The sequence below is a fragment of the Manis pentadactyla genome, chromosome 3, assembly GCF_030020395.1.
Source record: "Manis pentadactyla isolate mManPen7 chromosome 3, mManPen7.hap1, whole genome shotgun sequence".
Lineage (NCBI taxonomy): Eukaryota > Metazoa > Chordata > Mammalia > Pholidota > Manidae > Manis > Manis pentadactyla.
The window spans coordinates 153,770,650-153,785,089 of NC_080021.1; the positions used below are offsets into that span (position 1 = coordinate 153,770,650).

At 37.3% G+C, this 14,440-nt stretch overlaps 1 protein-coding gene across 4 annotated transcripts in view; it reads right to left on the minus strand.

Annotated features, from left to right (window-relative positions):
* ENTREP1 (endosomal transmembrane epsin interactor 1) overlaps positions 1 to 14,440 on the minus strand; it is a 54,902-nt gene that overhangs the window by 30,644 nt on the left and 9,818 nt on the right. For all 4 annotated transcript variants that reach the window (XM_036920198.2, XM_036920195.2, XM_057498592.1 and 1 more), the window contains exon 2: positions 14,363 to 14,419. In XM_036920198.2, the coding sequence (XP_036776093.2) occupies positions 14,363 to 14,419 (57 nt within the window). The remainder of the gene's footprint in view (positions 1 to 14,362; positions 14,420 to 14,440) is intronic.

The window sequence follows — 14,440 nt, forward strand, 5'->3', positions numbered from 1 at the left end:
ATATACACAATGAAATATTATTCAGCTATAAAAAAGAAAGAAATCCTGCTATTTGCAACAACATGAATGGATCTAGATGGCATTATGTTATGCAAAATAAGCCAGGTGAAGAAAGACAAATATTATATGATTTCACTTATATGTGGAATCTAAAAACATAGCAAAGTGAACAAAACAGCAATAGACTCATAGACACTGAGAAGTGACTGGTGGTTGCTATGGCAGGGGTGGGGAGGTTTGAAATGGGTAAAGGGGATAAAGAAGCACAAAATGTCAATCATAATGTAAATTAGTCAGGGGATGAAAGTACAGCATAGCGAATATAATCAATTATTTGTAACATTTCTCGATATTGACAGATAGTAACTATACTAGTTGGAGTGAGGATTTAACACTGTAGATAGCTGTTGGATCACTATGCTGTATACTTGAAATCAATATAATATTGTGTATCAACAAAAATTTAATTTAAAAAAATAAGCAAAGAAAAGAAGGACATATCAGAGTTCAAAAAACAGTTTCTGAACATCAAAATATATAATTCTCAAGAAAAATACTTCAACAGAATGACAAGAGAAAAAAAGTAAGAAAGTACCCAGAATATAAATAAAAAAGACTAAGAAATAGACAATGTGAGACTTTGAAAAGTTAAGAAACAAAGAAGCTCAATTCAGAGATCTAACATCTGATTATTGTATGTTCTAGAAAGAAAGAACAGAGCAAATGGAGAGAAGGAAACAGTCAAAGAAACAATAAAAAAAAGTTCTCAGTGTTGAGGAAATGACATGTCTTCAAATTAAAAGAGCTCAAATATTCAAGGAGTAAAAATACCCAAAAAGGATAAGGAAAAAGACCCACCAACACCTATATATATCCATTTGTAATTTCAGAAGATGTCAGAAAAATTATCTGAAACTTGGATATAGGCAAAAAGAGATTACTGGGTATTCTATTTACTTAATTGTTGACTATTTTACAACTCTGTAGAGGCAGAGTTTAAGCTGTCGATTTTTCTTCAGTAAAGATAGAAGTAAATTCTGTCAATGGAACTAAAAATCTCAAAAGTTACCATTTATGGCCTTGCTGGACATCAACCAGTTTGGTATGTCTTCAAGCAACCTCCTCCTAACATTACCTGTAAATACTTAGCTCTCAAATGCTCTTTGAACCAGTTTTCCCTCATCAATGACACATCTATTTTATATTTGCCTGAGAGTCATGATTTTATCTTTTTGAAAGTTAAACTTTATCAATACCAAGAAAGCTTCCAGGTAGAAAAACAGAGGCTGTTTACTAAGGAACAATGGTTCTAATCCAAAAATACAAAGAAAAGAAATATTTGTATGACATATGTGTAGCAGGCCTAGAAAACAATTAAGTCTAAACTAGAACAGGAAGTTAGTAGTCTTAGAAATAAATATCCAAAGGAGAAAGTGGAGCAACTAGCAGAAAAAGTATGAGTAAGAAGATAGATGAATAACTTCAAACTACAGTCAACTGATTTTCAACACAAGTTCCAAGATAACTCAAAGAGGAATGAATCATCTTTTCAATAAATGGTGCTAGGACAACCAGATATCTACATGCAGAAGAATGAACTTGGGACCACTGCCTCACACCATAGGCAAAATTTAACTCAGAATGGATCACCGACCTAGGCATATTCTAAAACAATAAAGCTCAGGAGAAAATGCAGGATTAAATCTTCGTGACCTTGGGTTAGACCAGCCTTCTTAGACATGACAACATAGCAACAGCAACAAAAAAATAGATAAACTAGATTTCATCAAAATTTAAAACTTCCATGCTTCAAGGACAACATTGTAAAAGTAAAAAGACAGCCCACAGAATGAGAGAAATTATTTGCAAATCATATATCTGACAAGCAACTTATAATATAAAGACTAATCTAAAAATGGACAATCTAAAAACAGGCAAAAGATCTGAATAGATATTTCTCCAAAGAAGAAATATAAATGGCCAATAAGCACATGAAAAAATGTTCAACATCAAATCAAAAACACAATGAGATACCACTTCACACCCATAAAGATGGTTATAATCAAAAAGACTGATAATAATAAGTGTTGACAAAGATGTAGGCACTGGAACCTGCATGCACTGCTGATGGTAATGTAAAATGACAGAGCCACTTTGGAAAAACAGTTCCTCAAAATGTTAAACACAGTTACCATATGACTCAGCAGTTCAACTCCTAGGCATATACACAAGAGGAATGAAAATACATCCACAAAAAAACTTGTACACTAATGATCATAGCAGCATTATTCATAATAAGCTAAAGGTGGAAAGTTCCATCAACTAATGTATAGAGAAATAAAAGGTGGCATAACATATCCATCAGTGGAATATTATTCAACAGGTAAAAGGGGAAAAGTGCTGATTCAAGCTATAACATGAATTTAAAATGTTGCACTAAAAATTATGCTAAGTGAAAGACTTCAGTTGCAAAGGATCACATATTATATGAGTGTGTTTATTGGAAATACCCAGTATAGGCAAAGCTAGAGAGAGAGAGACAGTGTATTGGTAGTTTCCTAGGCCTCAGTTATTGGGGGGAAATAAGCAGTGACTTGTAAGGGGTACGCGGGTTTTTGGGGGTTGATGAAAATGTTCTACAATTGATGTGGAGATGTTCGTGCATATCCAATGTTTGTGGCCATGACAGACCATTGGACTTTAAATGAGTGAATGTCATGGTAAGTCAAATACATGTAAATAAAGCTGTTAAAAAAAAAGAGATGCAGTAGCTAGATCATCTCTGAGATTAGGGGCCTTTTTGTCAACAAGAAAAAGAAGAGAGTCATTTAGAAACTCAAGGAAAAATATAAACCTATAAATCAATGTCATGGTCCAATAATCTATCAAATAACAGAGCAAATGATAGAATAATAGATTTGACTTGGCTGCTTAAAACTGTCCTCCTTTGAAATGGGTTACATTTCCTTCTCTCCAGATCTAATCATTCATGGTGGTGCTACCAAAAATAATGTAGCTGATTCTTTGAACAAGCAGGACGCATGGGGAGTCAATGGAAAACCACTTTGTTCTCCTCCCCAATGTTGTTCTAGCCCACTTTGTAAGGCTAGTTCTTGATTCCTTACATGGAATTTGGGGCCAGGCCTATGACTTGTCTGATCAATATCAGATACATAAAGTCCTCTAGTCACTTCAAATCACAAAGTCTCATCTCGGTAATGAAAATGTCCAGCCCTGCATCCAGTCAAACCTTGGAAGTGCATTTAAATTTCAGCTTCTCTCCCAGTCATCAGGCTGATTGTTGTAGAAAGCAAGCAAGCCTGGAAAGGGAAGGGCAAGGGAGTGACTGCAATCTTCTCTGTTTCGCTTCTGGGAGTGTCCACTTCTCCTAGGCCTGCTAGCCACAGCTCTATCATTTTGGAGGGGTGAAAGCGAGGGAGAGGCCCCCGATGCTGGAAAGAAGGTCGGGGGCATTGAGGGATGCTGGAACTCAGCAAGTGTTCACAGGGGACTTTCTCGCAAATGGTGCTCTTGGCTCCTCTGAGGTGCCTTTGTCAAGCCTGCACTCGCTTCACCTCAGGCCTCAAGCAATGCAGGCCTGGCCTCTCTCCTGCTGTGGTCTCCTCACTCCCCTCCAGCTCCCGGGAAGGATCTAGGCTCACCCCAGGCCTGCTTTCTCTTGCAGGGCCTCTGGTCAGCTGGAAGTTTGATCTGGGGTTTGGTCTGTGACCAAATGCACTCTCTAACTCTGAGGCCACAAGGCTCCCCGATCAGCCCTTTGAATTCCCAGGCATATGCCTGCCACCAATCCAGTCAACCAACTAAGAGCCCATATCAGGTTCTCCAAGGGTTTATCTTCAAGCGCTCCCCACCCCCATGTGGAGGTAGAATGCAAAATGCCACAGCTCTTCAGCAACTTTCTCCAAAACATTTGTCCCTTTAATCCCTAACCTTTTTATAGGCTGGGGGATGGAGATCAGCTAAGGGTTGTAAAACTGGTTTTCACCCAGAAGCTTTAGGAGTCCTGCTTAGATGGGTGGACACAATGGAATGTGGGAGCCATGGGATCTCCTGTACTGTGGCCCCAGGCGAATTTGGGAGTAAAGAATCCAATTTAACATCCTATTACAATCACGTTCACATAATGAAAATACTATAAATGCTATTATTGGTTTTTGCTATTTTAGAAACAACTTATAGACAAAGTCTGAATGGCATAATACAGTTTAAGAGCAAAACAGAAACATTAAAACACTGATAATATAAAAGTAATGGTGTCACTTACTATCAAAAGAGGTGGAGGGGGAAAGGAATAGAGCCAAGTGGTAATTTCTCCATCTTAAGAAAGTCAGAGTCAAAGATATTATCCAAAGTTGATGATTCAAGAAATAGAAGTTTATGCTATTATTTAAAATTGTGAAGTCATTAATAGGGGAAATAAAATAACTTCAAAAAATAGGAGAGGTAAGGTGGGAGAGCATGTTACAAACCCCTCACCTTTAGCCACGGAGACAACTACTGTGAGCACTAAAACCAGAACAAGTTTAAAATGATTAACTTGGGACATGCAGTCAGGTTTGAATGCTGCAGAAATGCACAGAGGTCTACTTATTACTTGTAATAAGAATAAGAAGGCTAATGAGTTCCCCTTTTTAAAATAAAAAATATATATTTCCTTCCTCTTAAAAGGCATTTTAGTAAATTATCAAATGTCACAGTGTCACAATAATGAACTTGAGGTATATATATATATATATATATATATATATGGTGTGTGTGTATATGTATGTACCATATATGTTTGATACATATGTAGTATATATATCTACTACATATGTTTGATATCTATATAATGTGCATATCTATATGTACCATATAAAATATATTTAATAAATACAGACATAAAGTACATAGGAAACACTCTCAAAGAGGTGATTTATTTATTATGCCCTAAATATACAACTCATTAGGAACCCTGATCAGATCCAGGTCTGACTCAAAACTATATTCCTTCCCCTCCCTCAACATGCAGGATACCTGCTAATGCACAATGTCCATTTATAAATTACTCTATTAATAATCTTCATTAAAGAGCTCTACAAGACAACACTTTGAGAAATTACAGCTAGTAAGACCCAACCCCACCACCACCTTGACCCTGACACCACTACCCCCAGCCTCCTCCACCCAAAGCTTTGAACCCAAGTCAAGCACTCACCATAAATCAATCTAATTTGAGCACCCACTGTATTTCTTGTTCTCCAACTGAGTTACCACAAATGGCCAAATGTTTAAAATGAATCTCTAATTTATTTTTGAACTAGTTTTTTAAACATGGTGATAAAAGTAACGTTCAGAGAAGAAAAAAATCACGATCCTATAGCAGTCAGTTCCTGATTATGTTATGAACAACAGAAAACAACTCAGGCTATTTAAGCAGAAAAGGAATTTCTTGCAAGGCTATTAGGAAGCTCACAGAATCCACAGGAACCAAGCTCAGAAGCTCAGGAAGGAGCCAAGGAAAGCTAGTTGCTGGGACCTCTACCAAGGTCATGCACAAGAAAACCTAACTGACAGGCTTGGATACCAGTTGCCTCCTTTGCCTAATGAATTCTAAGCTGCCCAGACTATTCTGCATCAATGGCTCCAGCTTCAGAGTCTTGGGCAGGAGCTTCAGTGGGTAGAAGTCATGGGCTCACACCCTGGCTGCTGGCATCCAGAAGTGTAAGCGTCTGGCCTCAGAGCTTCCACACCTGCAGACAGGGTCCTGCCTCGCACCAAGATTCACACAAAGAAAGATAAACTAACCCCGAAAAGAGACAGCAGATATGCAGATACTGACAGCCAAAACCCCAAAAAAATGAGGAAACTAAAACAGCTTCCTCTTCACACAATACATGTCCTCTCCAGGTAGAAAGTTCAGAGTCAAAGTCTCCCCCCTTCCCATTCCCACTGCACTCCACAGATGTGCCTACACTACAGTTTCTTGTGTATTTTTTCAGAAAATTTCCATGTAACTAACAAACACACATGTATGATTTTTTTAATTTAAAAAGAACACAAATGGGACCATACATTTTATTCTGTAACTATTCACATGGCAATGCATCTATCTGAAGATGCTCCCCAATTCAAAATATTCTCTCCTCTTGCCCCAAATCCTTCATAGTTCCTGTAGTTTTCACATAGTCATATTCAAAAAATGATCACAATAGTCAAGTGGCCACAGACAGCCTGGATACAGGACTGGTGGGAGGTCTCCCTTCAGCATCCATGACCCAAGACCATCACCAGGAAAGAACCTTCATTCTTGGTGCTAAAGAATAAATTTGTCACAATGGACACCATGGAAATAAAAAGAATTCTTAGAGAACACTAAGAAAAATTATATGCCAACAAATTGGACAACCTAGAAGAAATGGACAACCTTTCAAGACCGACCCAGGAAGAAACAGAAAAACTGAAAAGACCAGTTACCAGCAGTTAAATCGAATTGGAAATCAAAAACTACCTAAGAACAAAAATCCCTGGACCAGATGGCTTCATGGCTGAATTTTTATCAACATTTAAAGAAGAGCTAATACCTATCTTTCTTAAAGATAAACGAGCAAATACTTCCAAACTCATTCTATAAGGCCAGCATCAATCTAATACCAAAACCAAAGACACCACAAAAAAAGAAAATTACAGACCAATATCCCTAATGAACATAAATGCAAAATACTCAACAAAATATTAGCAAACATAATTTAAAAATACATCAAAAAGATCATCCATCATGACCAAGCAGGATTTATTGCAGAGATGCAAGGATGGTACAATATTCAAAAATCCATCAACATCATCCACCACATCAACAAAAAGAGGGACAAAAACCACAGGATCATCTCAATTGATGCTGAAAAAGCATTTCACAAAATTCAACATCCACTCATGATAAAAACTCTCAACATAATGGGTATAGAGGGTAAGTACCTCAACATAATAAAGGCCATATACAACAAACCCACAGCCAACATCATACTTAATGGCGAAATGCTGAAAGCTTTTCCTCTAAGATCAGGAATAAGACAAGGATGCCACACGCCTCACTTTGATTCAACATAGTACTGGAGGTCTTACCATGGCAATCAGACAACACAAAGAAATAAAAGGCAGCAAGATAGGTAAGAATGAAGTTAAACTGTCACTGTTTTCAGGTGACATGATGCTATACATAAAAAACCCTAAAGAGACCATCCCAAAACTATTAGAACTAATAACTAAATTCAGCAAAGTTTCAGGATGCAAAATTAATATGCAGGAATCTGTTGCATTCCTATATGCTAATGAGGAACTAGCAGAAAGAGAAATCAGGAAAACAATTACATTCACATGCATTAAAAAGAATAAAATACCTAGGAATAAACCTATCCAAGGAGGTGAAAGACCTATACCCTGAAAACTACAAGACACTCATAAGATAAATTAAACACCAGTAAATGGAAATACATTCTGTGCTCAAGAATAGGAAGAATTAATATTGTCAAAATGGCCATCCTGCCTAAAGCAATGTATAGATTCAATGCAGTCTCTACCAAAATACCAAGAGCATTCTTCAACAATCTAGAACAATAGTTCTAAAATTCAAATGGAACCACAAAAGATGCCAAATAGCCAAAGCAATTCTGAGAAAGAAGAACAAAGCTGGGGGGATTACACCCCCCGACTTCAAGCTCTACTACAAAGTCACAGATAGATTAATGGAACAGAATAGAGAGCCCAGAAACAAACCCACATATATATGGTCAGTTAATATGATGAAGGAGCCATGGATATACAATGGAGAAAAGACAATCTCTTCAACTGGTGCTGGGAAAACTGGACAACTGCATGTAAGAGAATGAAACTATATACTGTCTAACTCCATATACAAAAGTAAACTTGAAATAGATCAAAGACCTGAATGTAGGTCATGAAACCATAAAACTCTTAGAAGAAAACAGAGGCAAAAATCTCTTGAATATAAACATGAGCAACTTCTTCATGAACACATCTCCTTGGGCAAGTGAAACAAAATAAAAAATGAACAAGTGGGACTACATCAAACTAAAAAGCTTTTGTACAGCAAAGGACACCATCAGCAGAACAAAAAGGCATCCTATGGAATGGAAGAATATATTCATAAATGACATATCCAATAAGGGGTTAACATCTAAAATATATAAAGAACTCACATACCTCAACTTCCAAAAAACAAATAAACTGATCAAAAAATGGGTGGAGGACCTGAACGGATACCTCTCCAAAGAAGATATTCAGATGGCCAATAGGCACATGAAAAGATGCTCCACATTGCTAATGATCAGAGAAATGAGAATTGCAACCACAATGAGATATCACCTCATACCAGTTAGGATGGCCAATATTCAAAAGACAACAAAGAACAAATGCTGGTGAGGATGTGGAGAAATGTTGGTGGGAATGTAAATTAGTTCAACCATTGTGGAAAGCAATATGGAGGTTCCTCAAAAAACTAAAAATAGAAATACCATTTGACCCAGGAATTCTACTCCTAGGAATTTACCTAAAGAAAAGAAGATCTCTGATTTGAAAAGACATACGCACCACTATGTTTATCACTGCACTATTTACAATAGCCAAGACATGGAAGCAACCTAAGTGTCCATCAATAGAGGAATGGATAGAGAAGATGTGGTACATATACACAATGGAATATTATTCAGCCATAAAAAGAAAAGAAATCCTCCCATTTGCAACAACATGGATGGAGCTAGAGGGTATTTTGTTCAGTGAAATAAGCCAGGCAGAGAAAGATAAACACCAAAATCTCACTCATGTGAGAAGTATAAAAACAAAGCAAAACAGAAGGAACAGAATAGCAGCGGACTCACAGACACCGAGAAGGGATTAGTGGTTACCAAAGAGGAGAGGTTGGGGAGAGTGGGTGGGGAGGGAGAAGGGGATTAAGGGGCACTATCATTTGCAATCACAATATAGATAGGTCATTGGGATGGCAGTACAGTACAGAGAAGACAGTTAATGATTATATAACATCTTACCACATTGATAGTGACCTCAATGGAGGGGATGAGGACTTGATAATATGGGCGAATGCTGAAACCACTGTGTTGTTTATGTGCAACCATAAGACTGTATGTCAATTTAATTTTAAAAAAGAATAAATCTGTCTGCTTTTCAGCTTTAAGGTCATATCCATCCAGTCTGTTCCAAATTGGCAAGAAAAAAAAATTGCTCAAATCACCACATATAAGCAACCAAAATTATAGGCAGAAAGCCTGGCTGTGCTTTCACAGTGGCAATTCTTACCAAATGTACCACCAGCAAAAAACGTCTTAAGAGAATTTCATTTTCTAACTGAGATGCCTAGATAAGGCAATCTTTGAGGTCATTCCAGCACTGAGTCTGATTTCTGAACAGTAATAAAATGTTTTATTAGAATGAAAAAGGAATGATATCTAGAAAAATAAGAGTATTCTTTAAACATGGAAAATGTTTGTTCTTGATGGAAAATAGCCTAGAATACTACACGCACATACACATGCAAGCACACACACACACACACACACACACACACACACACATGCTTAAACCTAGTCATAGACAAAAATAGCTACATATGTATTTTTTTACAAACTATTTTCCAACATTATTATTTCTGTTCTGGACACGTGAGTATTTGGCAGCATAAGGAAGAGGGCACAGTGAATGAAAGCTTCTGACTTGGAGTTTCCATGAAATCTTGAGTTTGAAGGAACTAGGTCAAACTGACCCTTTTTGTTCAAACCAGTACAAAACCTGATGCAATCACAGAAACAATCACAAAAGAGGGAGCACAAATGTAAATGATTCTCAAAAAGAAGTATTCAATGTAGTAACCACAACATTTTTCATGTGAAACCTTCATAAGAGTGTATATCAATGATACCTTAATAAAAAGAAAAGAAGTATTCAAGTGTTCTTGACTGTATGCACCAACTCAAAGACCACTTACCACTCAGAGGGCCTGCAGAGACCAAACCTGCCCCTCCTAATCTCTACCAACAAAATATCCCCTCACTGCCTTGAAGTCAAAGGGAAAGAACGCTAAGTTTCATAGAACAAAAGCAGGTGAGAAAAATTTAAGATGAAAGCAGAAAAGAAACTTTCAGGACTCACCTAGGACTTAAATTGCTTATTGCCTGCTAAAGAACTCCATAGCCAACAATAGACGTGTCTTGAGGACACTGGCCCTGAAGATATAGGGTGAAGAAGACAGACAAGACCCCTGTCCTCATCAAACTATCCATTGCAGGAGACAGACAGCAAATTGTAAACGAACAGCACACAGGCTAATTACAGACATCGAGGCCTGTATCAGCACAGGGACCTGGTGAGAAGCAGGGACACGGGTCTGTCCCAGGAAGGTCTCTCCCAGGAAACGACTGCTGAGCAGAGACCCAGAAGAGAAGGAGCCAGCCAGGACACAACTCAGAGAAGAAAGCCCCAAGTTTGTATAAGATAGCCTGGCTGTGTCAGAATCAGAAGGTGCCCTGTGGGTAGAGTGTGGAATGCAAAGGGGAGAAGGGCTGCAGCTCTGACCAGACAAGCAAGAACACAGACCCACGCAGGCCCTACTGGCTCCTCTGATGCAACATAGCCTCCCACCCAGATTACCCGCTGGCACATTCAGGAAGGCAAGCTGGGGGTGAGGAAAAACAAAAAAAGGTGGAGTGCCCAGTGCGAGTGGGGGTTGGAGGTAGACCTGCCTTATCACTAGATTAGCCCCTCTTTTCAGAAAACATAACTACACTCAGAAAAGTTAGGTGGGTTGCAGTTTCCTGCCTCATCTGGGGATGAACCAGACTCAAGGAGGAGCGTCTGACTGGTGTGTCCAGTTTCTTTCATTACATTGTATGATTTTTTTCATTTTTTAACATAATAAAAGCATTTGGCATGAGTTATAATGGTGTACTATTAAGATTCACATGAACTGAGGAGTTTTCATTTATGATATTGACTAAGCCTCCAATGACCTACTGATATACTCAGCAAGTTTTCCTTGTACAATTCCTATCATGTCTCCTTTACAAATTGATGTTAGTTAACATTTTAAAACAACCTCTACATAACCTTCTAAACACATAATTCATAGTCAAAGCACAGAGCTCAAGTGTCCTGAAGTCTTATAACTGATGGTAATACAGAAACATGGCACAATGCTCCTTAGCAGTTTTAAGGAATAGGCACGTGGACTCTTCCTACATGGAAACAATATTAACTGAAATAAACATAATTAACCTAATATTAAACAGAAAAAGCAAAGCACAACATGGCATATACAAACTGGTTACAACTTTGTGACAAAATACATATACTTGTCAACAAAGACGAGAAACAAATTTAAATAAATATAATAGAGATACATATTTATTAAGATCATTTTCATTTAAAGTGACTTGAGCTCACATAATAAATTTATAGGGCACCTTTCGAAAAGAAAACAATGTTAAAGAAATACATATCTTAAAGATGAACTTTCTTAATATCTATCGAGAATATGCACTCATATTCTCTTCACCACTTGTAGCTTTAAAAGTACAAATAGCCGCAGAGATTTTCTGATTTTAATTGAAATACTTGAGGTTTGTATTACTAAGCATTTCAATACTGACCCAATGGAAAAAGACAGTGCCAAGACGACTCCTATAACCAAATATTTGTATAAACATTGAACACCATCCCAAATTTTTCTGCTGAGACTATAAACCTGGAGAGTTGTTGCAAAACAAACCCCAGCCATTCATAACACATCCAGTAAAATACATTGCCATAAAACTCATTCAAAGTCTCATAATTCTATCTTGTTTCCTAACATATTAAAATATTGCAACAACTCCTTCCAGAGATATTAATGGAGTTTCACTAAATAATTGATGGACTTATAAAATGTTGCCTGAATTATCTTGTTGGCCTGAAAACTCTTTAGTTTAGTTTTTTAGGACCATCAACACAGGGGATCCAATATTCTGATTGGATTCTACAATGTGCTGCTTCTCCTTGCATTTAAGAATTTAACTAGTTTTGTATTTATTACCCATTACCTAGCAAACTGTGGTGTGTTTAGAATGAATTGTTAAGTGTATATACAAAACAACTTTAGAAAATTATTTAGCCCTATTTCAAAATGGATGGAAGAAAAATCAAAAGGAGAGATGATATATATAAAAAAAAATGTTTAAGTATACTTCAAACTGGATTTCCTAGACCCTCCACTTCATCTTTGAAAGCTGGATACTCCATTGGCAATTGTCTATTATTTTTTAGTATTCCCTGAATCAAAAGGACATAGCAAATAAAAACAAAGCATAAACATTGGGAATATACTAAGTGCCACTGATTCGTACACTTTGAAATGGTTAATTTTATATTATGTAAAGTTTACCTCAATAACTTACAAAGGACAAAGTCACCAACATATGTCTAATTACCATGAAAATATAATATTCATGTGACAAAGAGAGAATATAGAAAATCTAAGCAATGAAAATCTGGGGTTGTCCAACCAAAACATTATAACAATAAAAAATCACTTATTCATGATTAACATCTGAGATTTATTTCAAAGGAATATGGAGGGTAGGAGAATGGATGAGATTCTGTCTAGCTGAACCAGATTGGCTATAAATTGATAATTGTTGAAACCAAGTAATTAGTACAGGGGGTTCGTTACATTATTCCCTCCACTTTTGTATATGTTTTAAAATGTCCATAGTAAACTGGCATTTCAAAAATTATATCTTTTTCAGATGGCCAGCAGATACATGAAAAGATGCTCCACATCACTAATTATCAGGGAAATGCAAATTAAAACCACAATGAGATATCACCTCACACCAGTTAGGATGGCCAACATCAACAAGACTAGGAACAACAATGCTGGCAAGGATGCAGAGAAAGGAGAAAACTGCCACACTGTTGGTTGGAATGTAAATTAGTCCAACCATTGTAGAAAGTAATATTGAGGTTCCTCAAGAAACTCAAAATAGAAATACCACTTGACCTGGAAATTCCACTCGTAGGAATTTACCCAAAGAAAGCAAGATCTCAGATTCAAAAAGACATACATTAACAATGAGGCAAAACTGAAGGAACAAAATGGCAGCAGATTCACAGACTCCAAGAACGAACTAGTGGTTCCAAAGGGGAGGTGTGTGGGAGGGCGGGTGGGGAGGGAGGGAGAAGGGGATTGAGGGGTATTATGTTTAGTACACATGGTGTGGGGGATCACGGGGAGAACAGTGTAGCACAGAGAAGGGACATAGTGGATCTCTGGCAACTTGCTGCACTGAAGGACAGTGACTGCATTGGGGTATGGGTGGGGACTTGATAATATGGGTAAATGTAGTAAACACATTGTTTTTTCATGTGAAACCTTCATAAGAGTGTAAATCAATCATATCTTAATAAAAAATTCAACAACAACAACAAAAAGACATACGCACCACTATGTTTATCACTGCACTATTTACAATAGCCAAGATACGGAAGCAACCTAAGTGTCCATCAGTAGATGAATGGATAAAGAAGATGTGGTACATGTACACAATGGAATACTATTCAGCCATAAGAAGAAAACAAATCCTACCATTTGCAACAACATGGATGGAGCTAGAGGGTATTATGATCAGTGGAGAAAGACAAGTACCAGATGATTTCCCTCATTTGTGGAGTATAACAATGAAGCAAAACTGAAGGAACAAAACAGCAGCAGACTCATAGACTCCAAGAAGGGACTAGCAGTTACCAAAGGGGAGGGGTGTGGGAGGGTGGGTGGGGAGGGAGGGAGAAGGGGATTGAGGGGTATTATGATTGATACACATGGTGTGTGTGGGGGTCACGGGGAAGACAGTGTGACACACAGAAGACAAGTAGTGATTCTATGGCATCTTACTACACTGATGGACAGTGACTTCAATGGGGTATTGAGGGACTTGACAATATGGGTGAATGTAGTAACCACAATGTTTTTTAAGTGAAACCTTCATAAGAGTGTATATCAATGATACCTTAATAAAAATACAAATAAAATTATATCTTTACAATGGGTCCAATCCTGGAACTAGAAATAGATATATATGTGAGCACTGGAAACATGAGAAACTTAAAGTTAATCAGAAAACCAACAAAATTATCATTATACTTTACTGTTATGAGAACATCTGACTTCTAATATTGTCCATTGTTTACTTCTTTTTTTAATGAACAAGGAGGCTCTAGCCTTTCTTCAATGGTTTATTTCCACAGACTTCATACAGAGCACATTTTACAAAGAGTAACAGTTTATGAGATCAGTACATACCAGAAGGATCATAGGCCGTTTCCAAGTTGTTAATCCTATGATTCCAGAGAGTATCACCTATAAGAACAAACAGTGTCA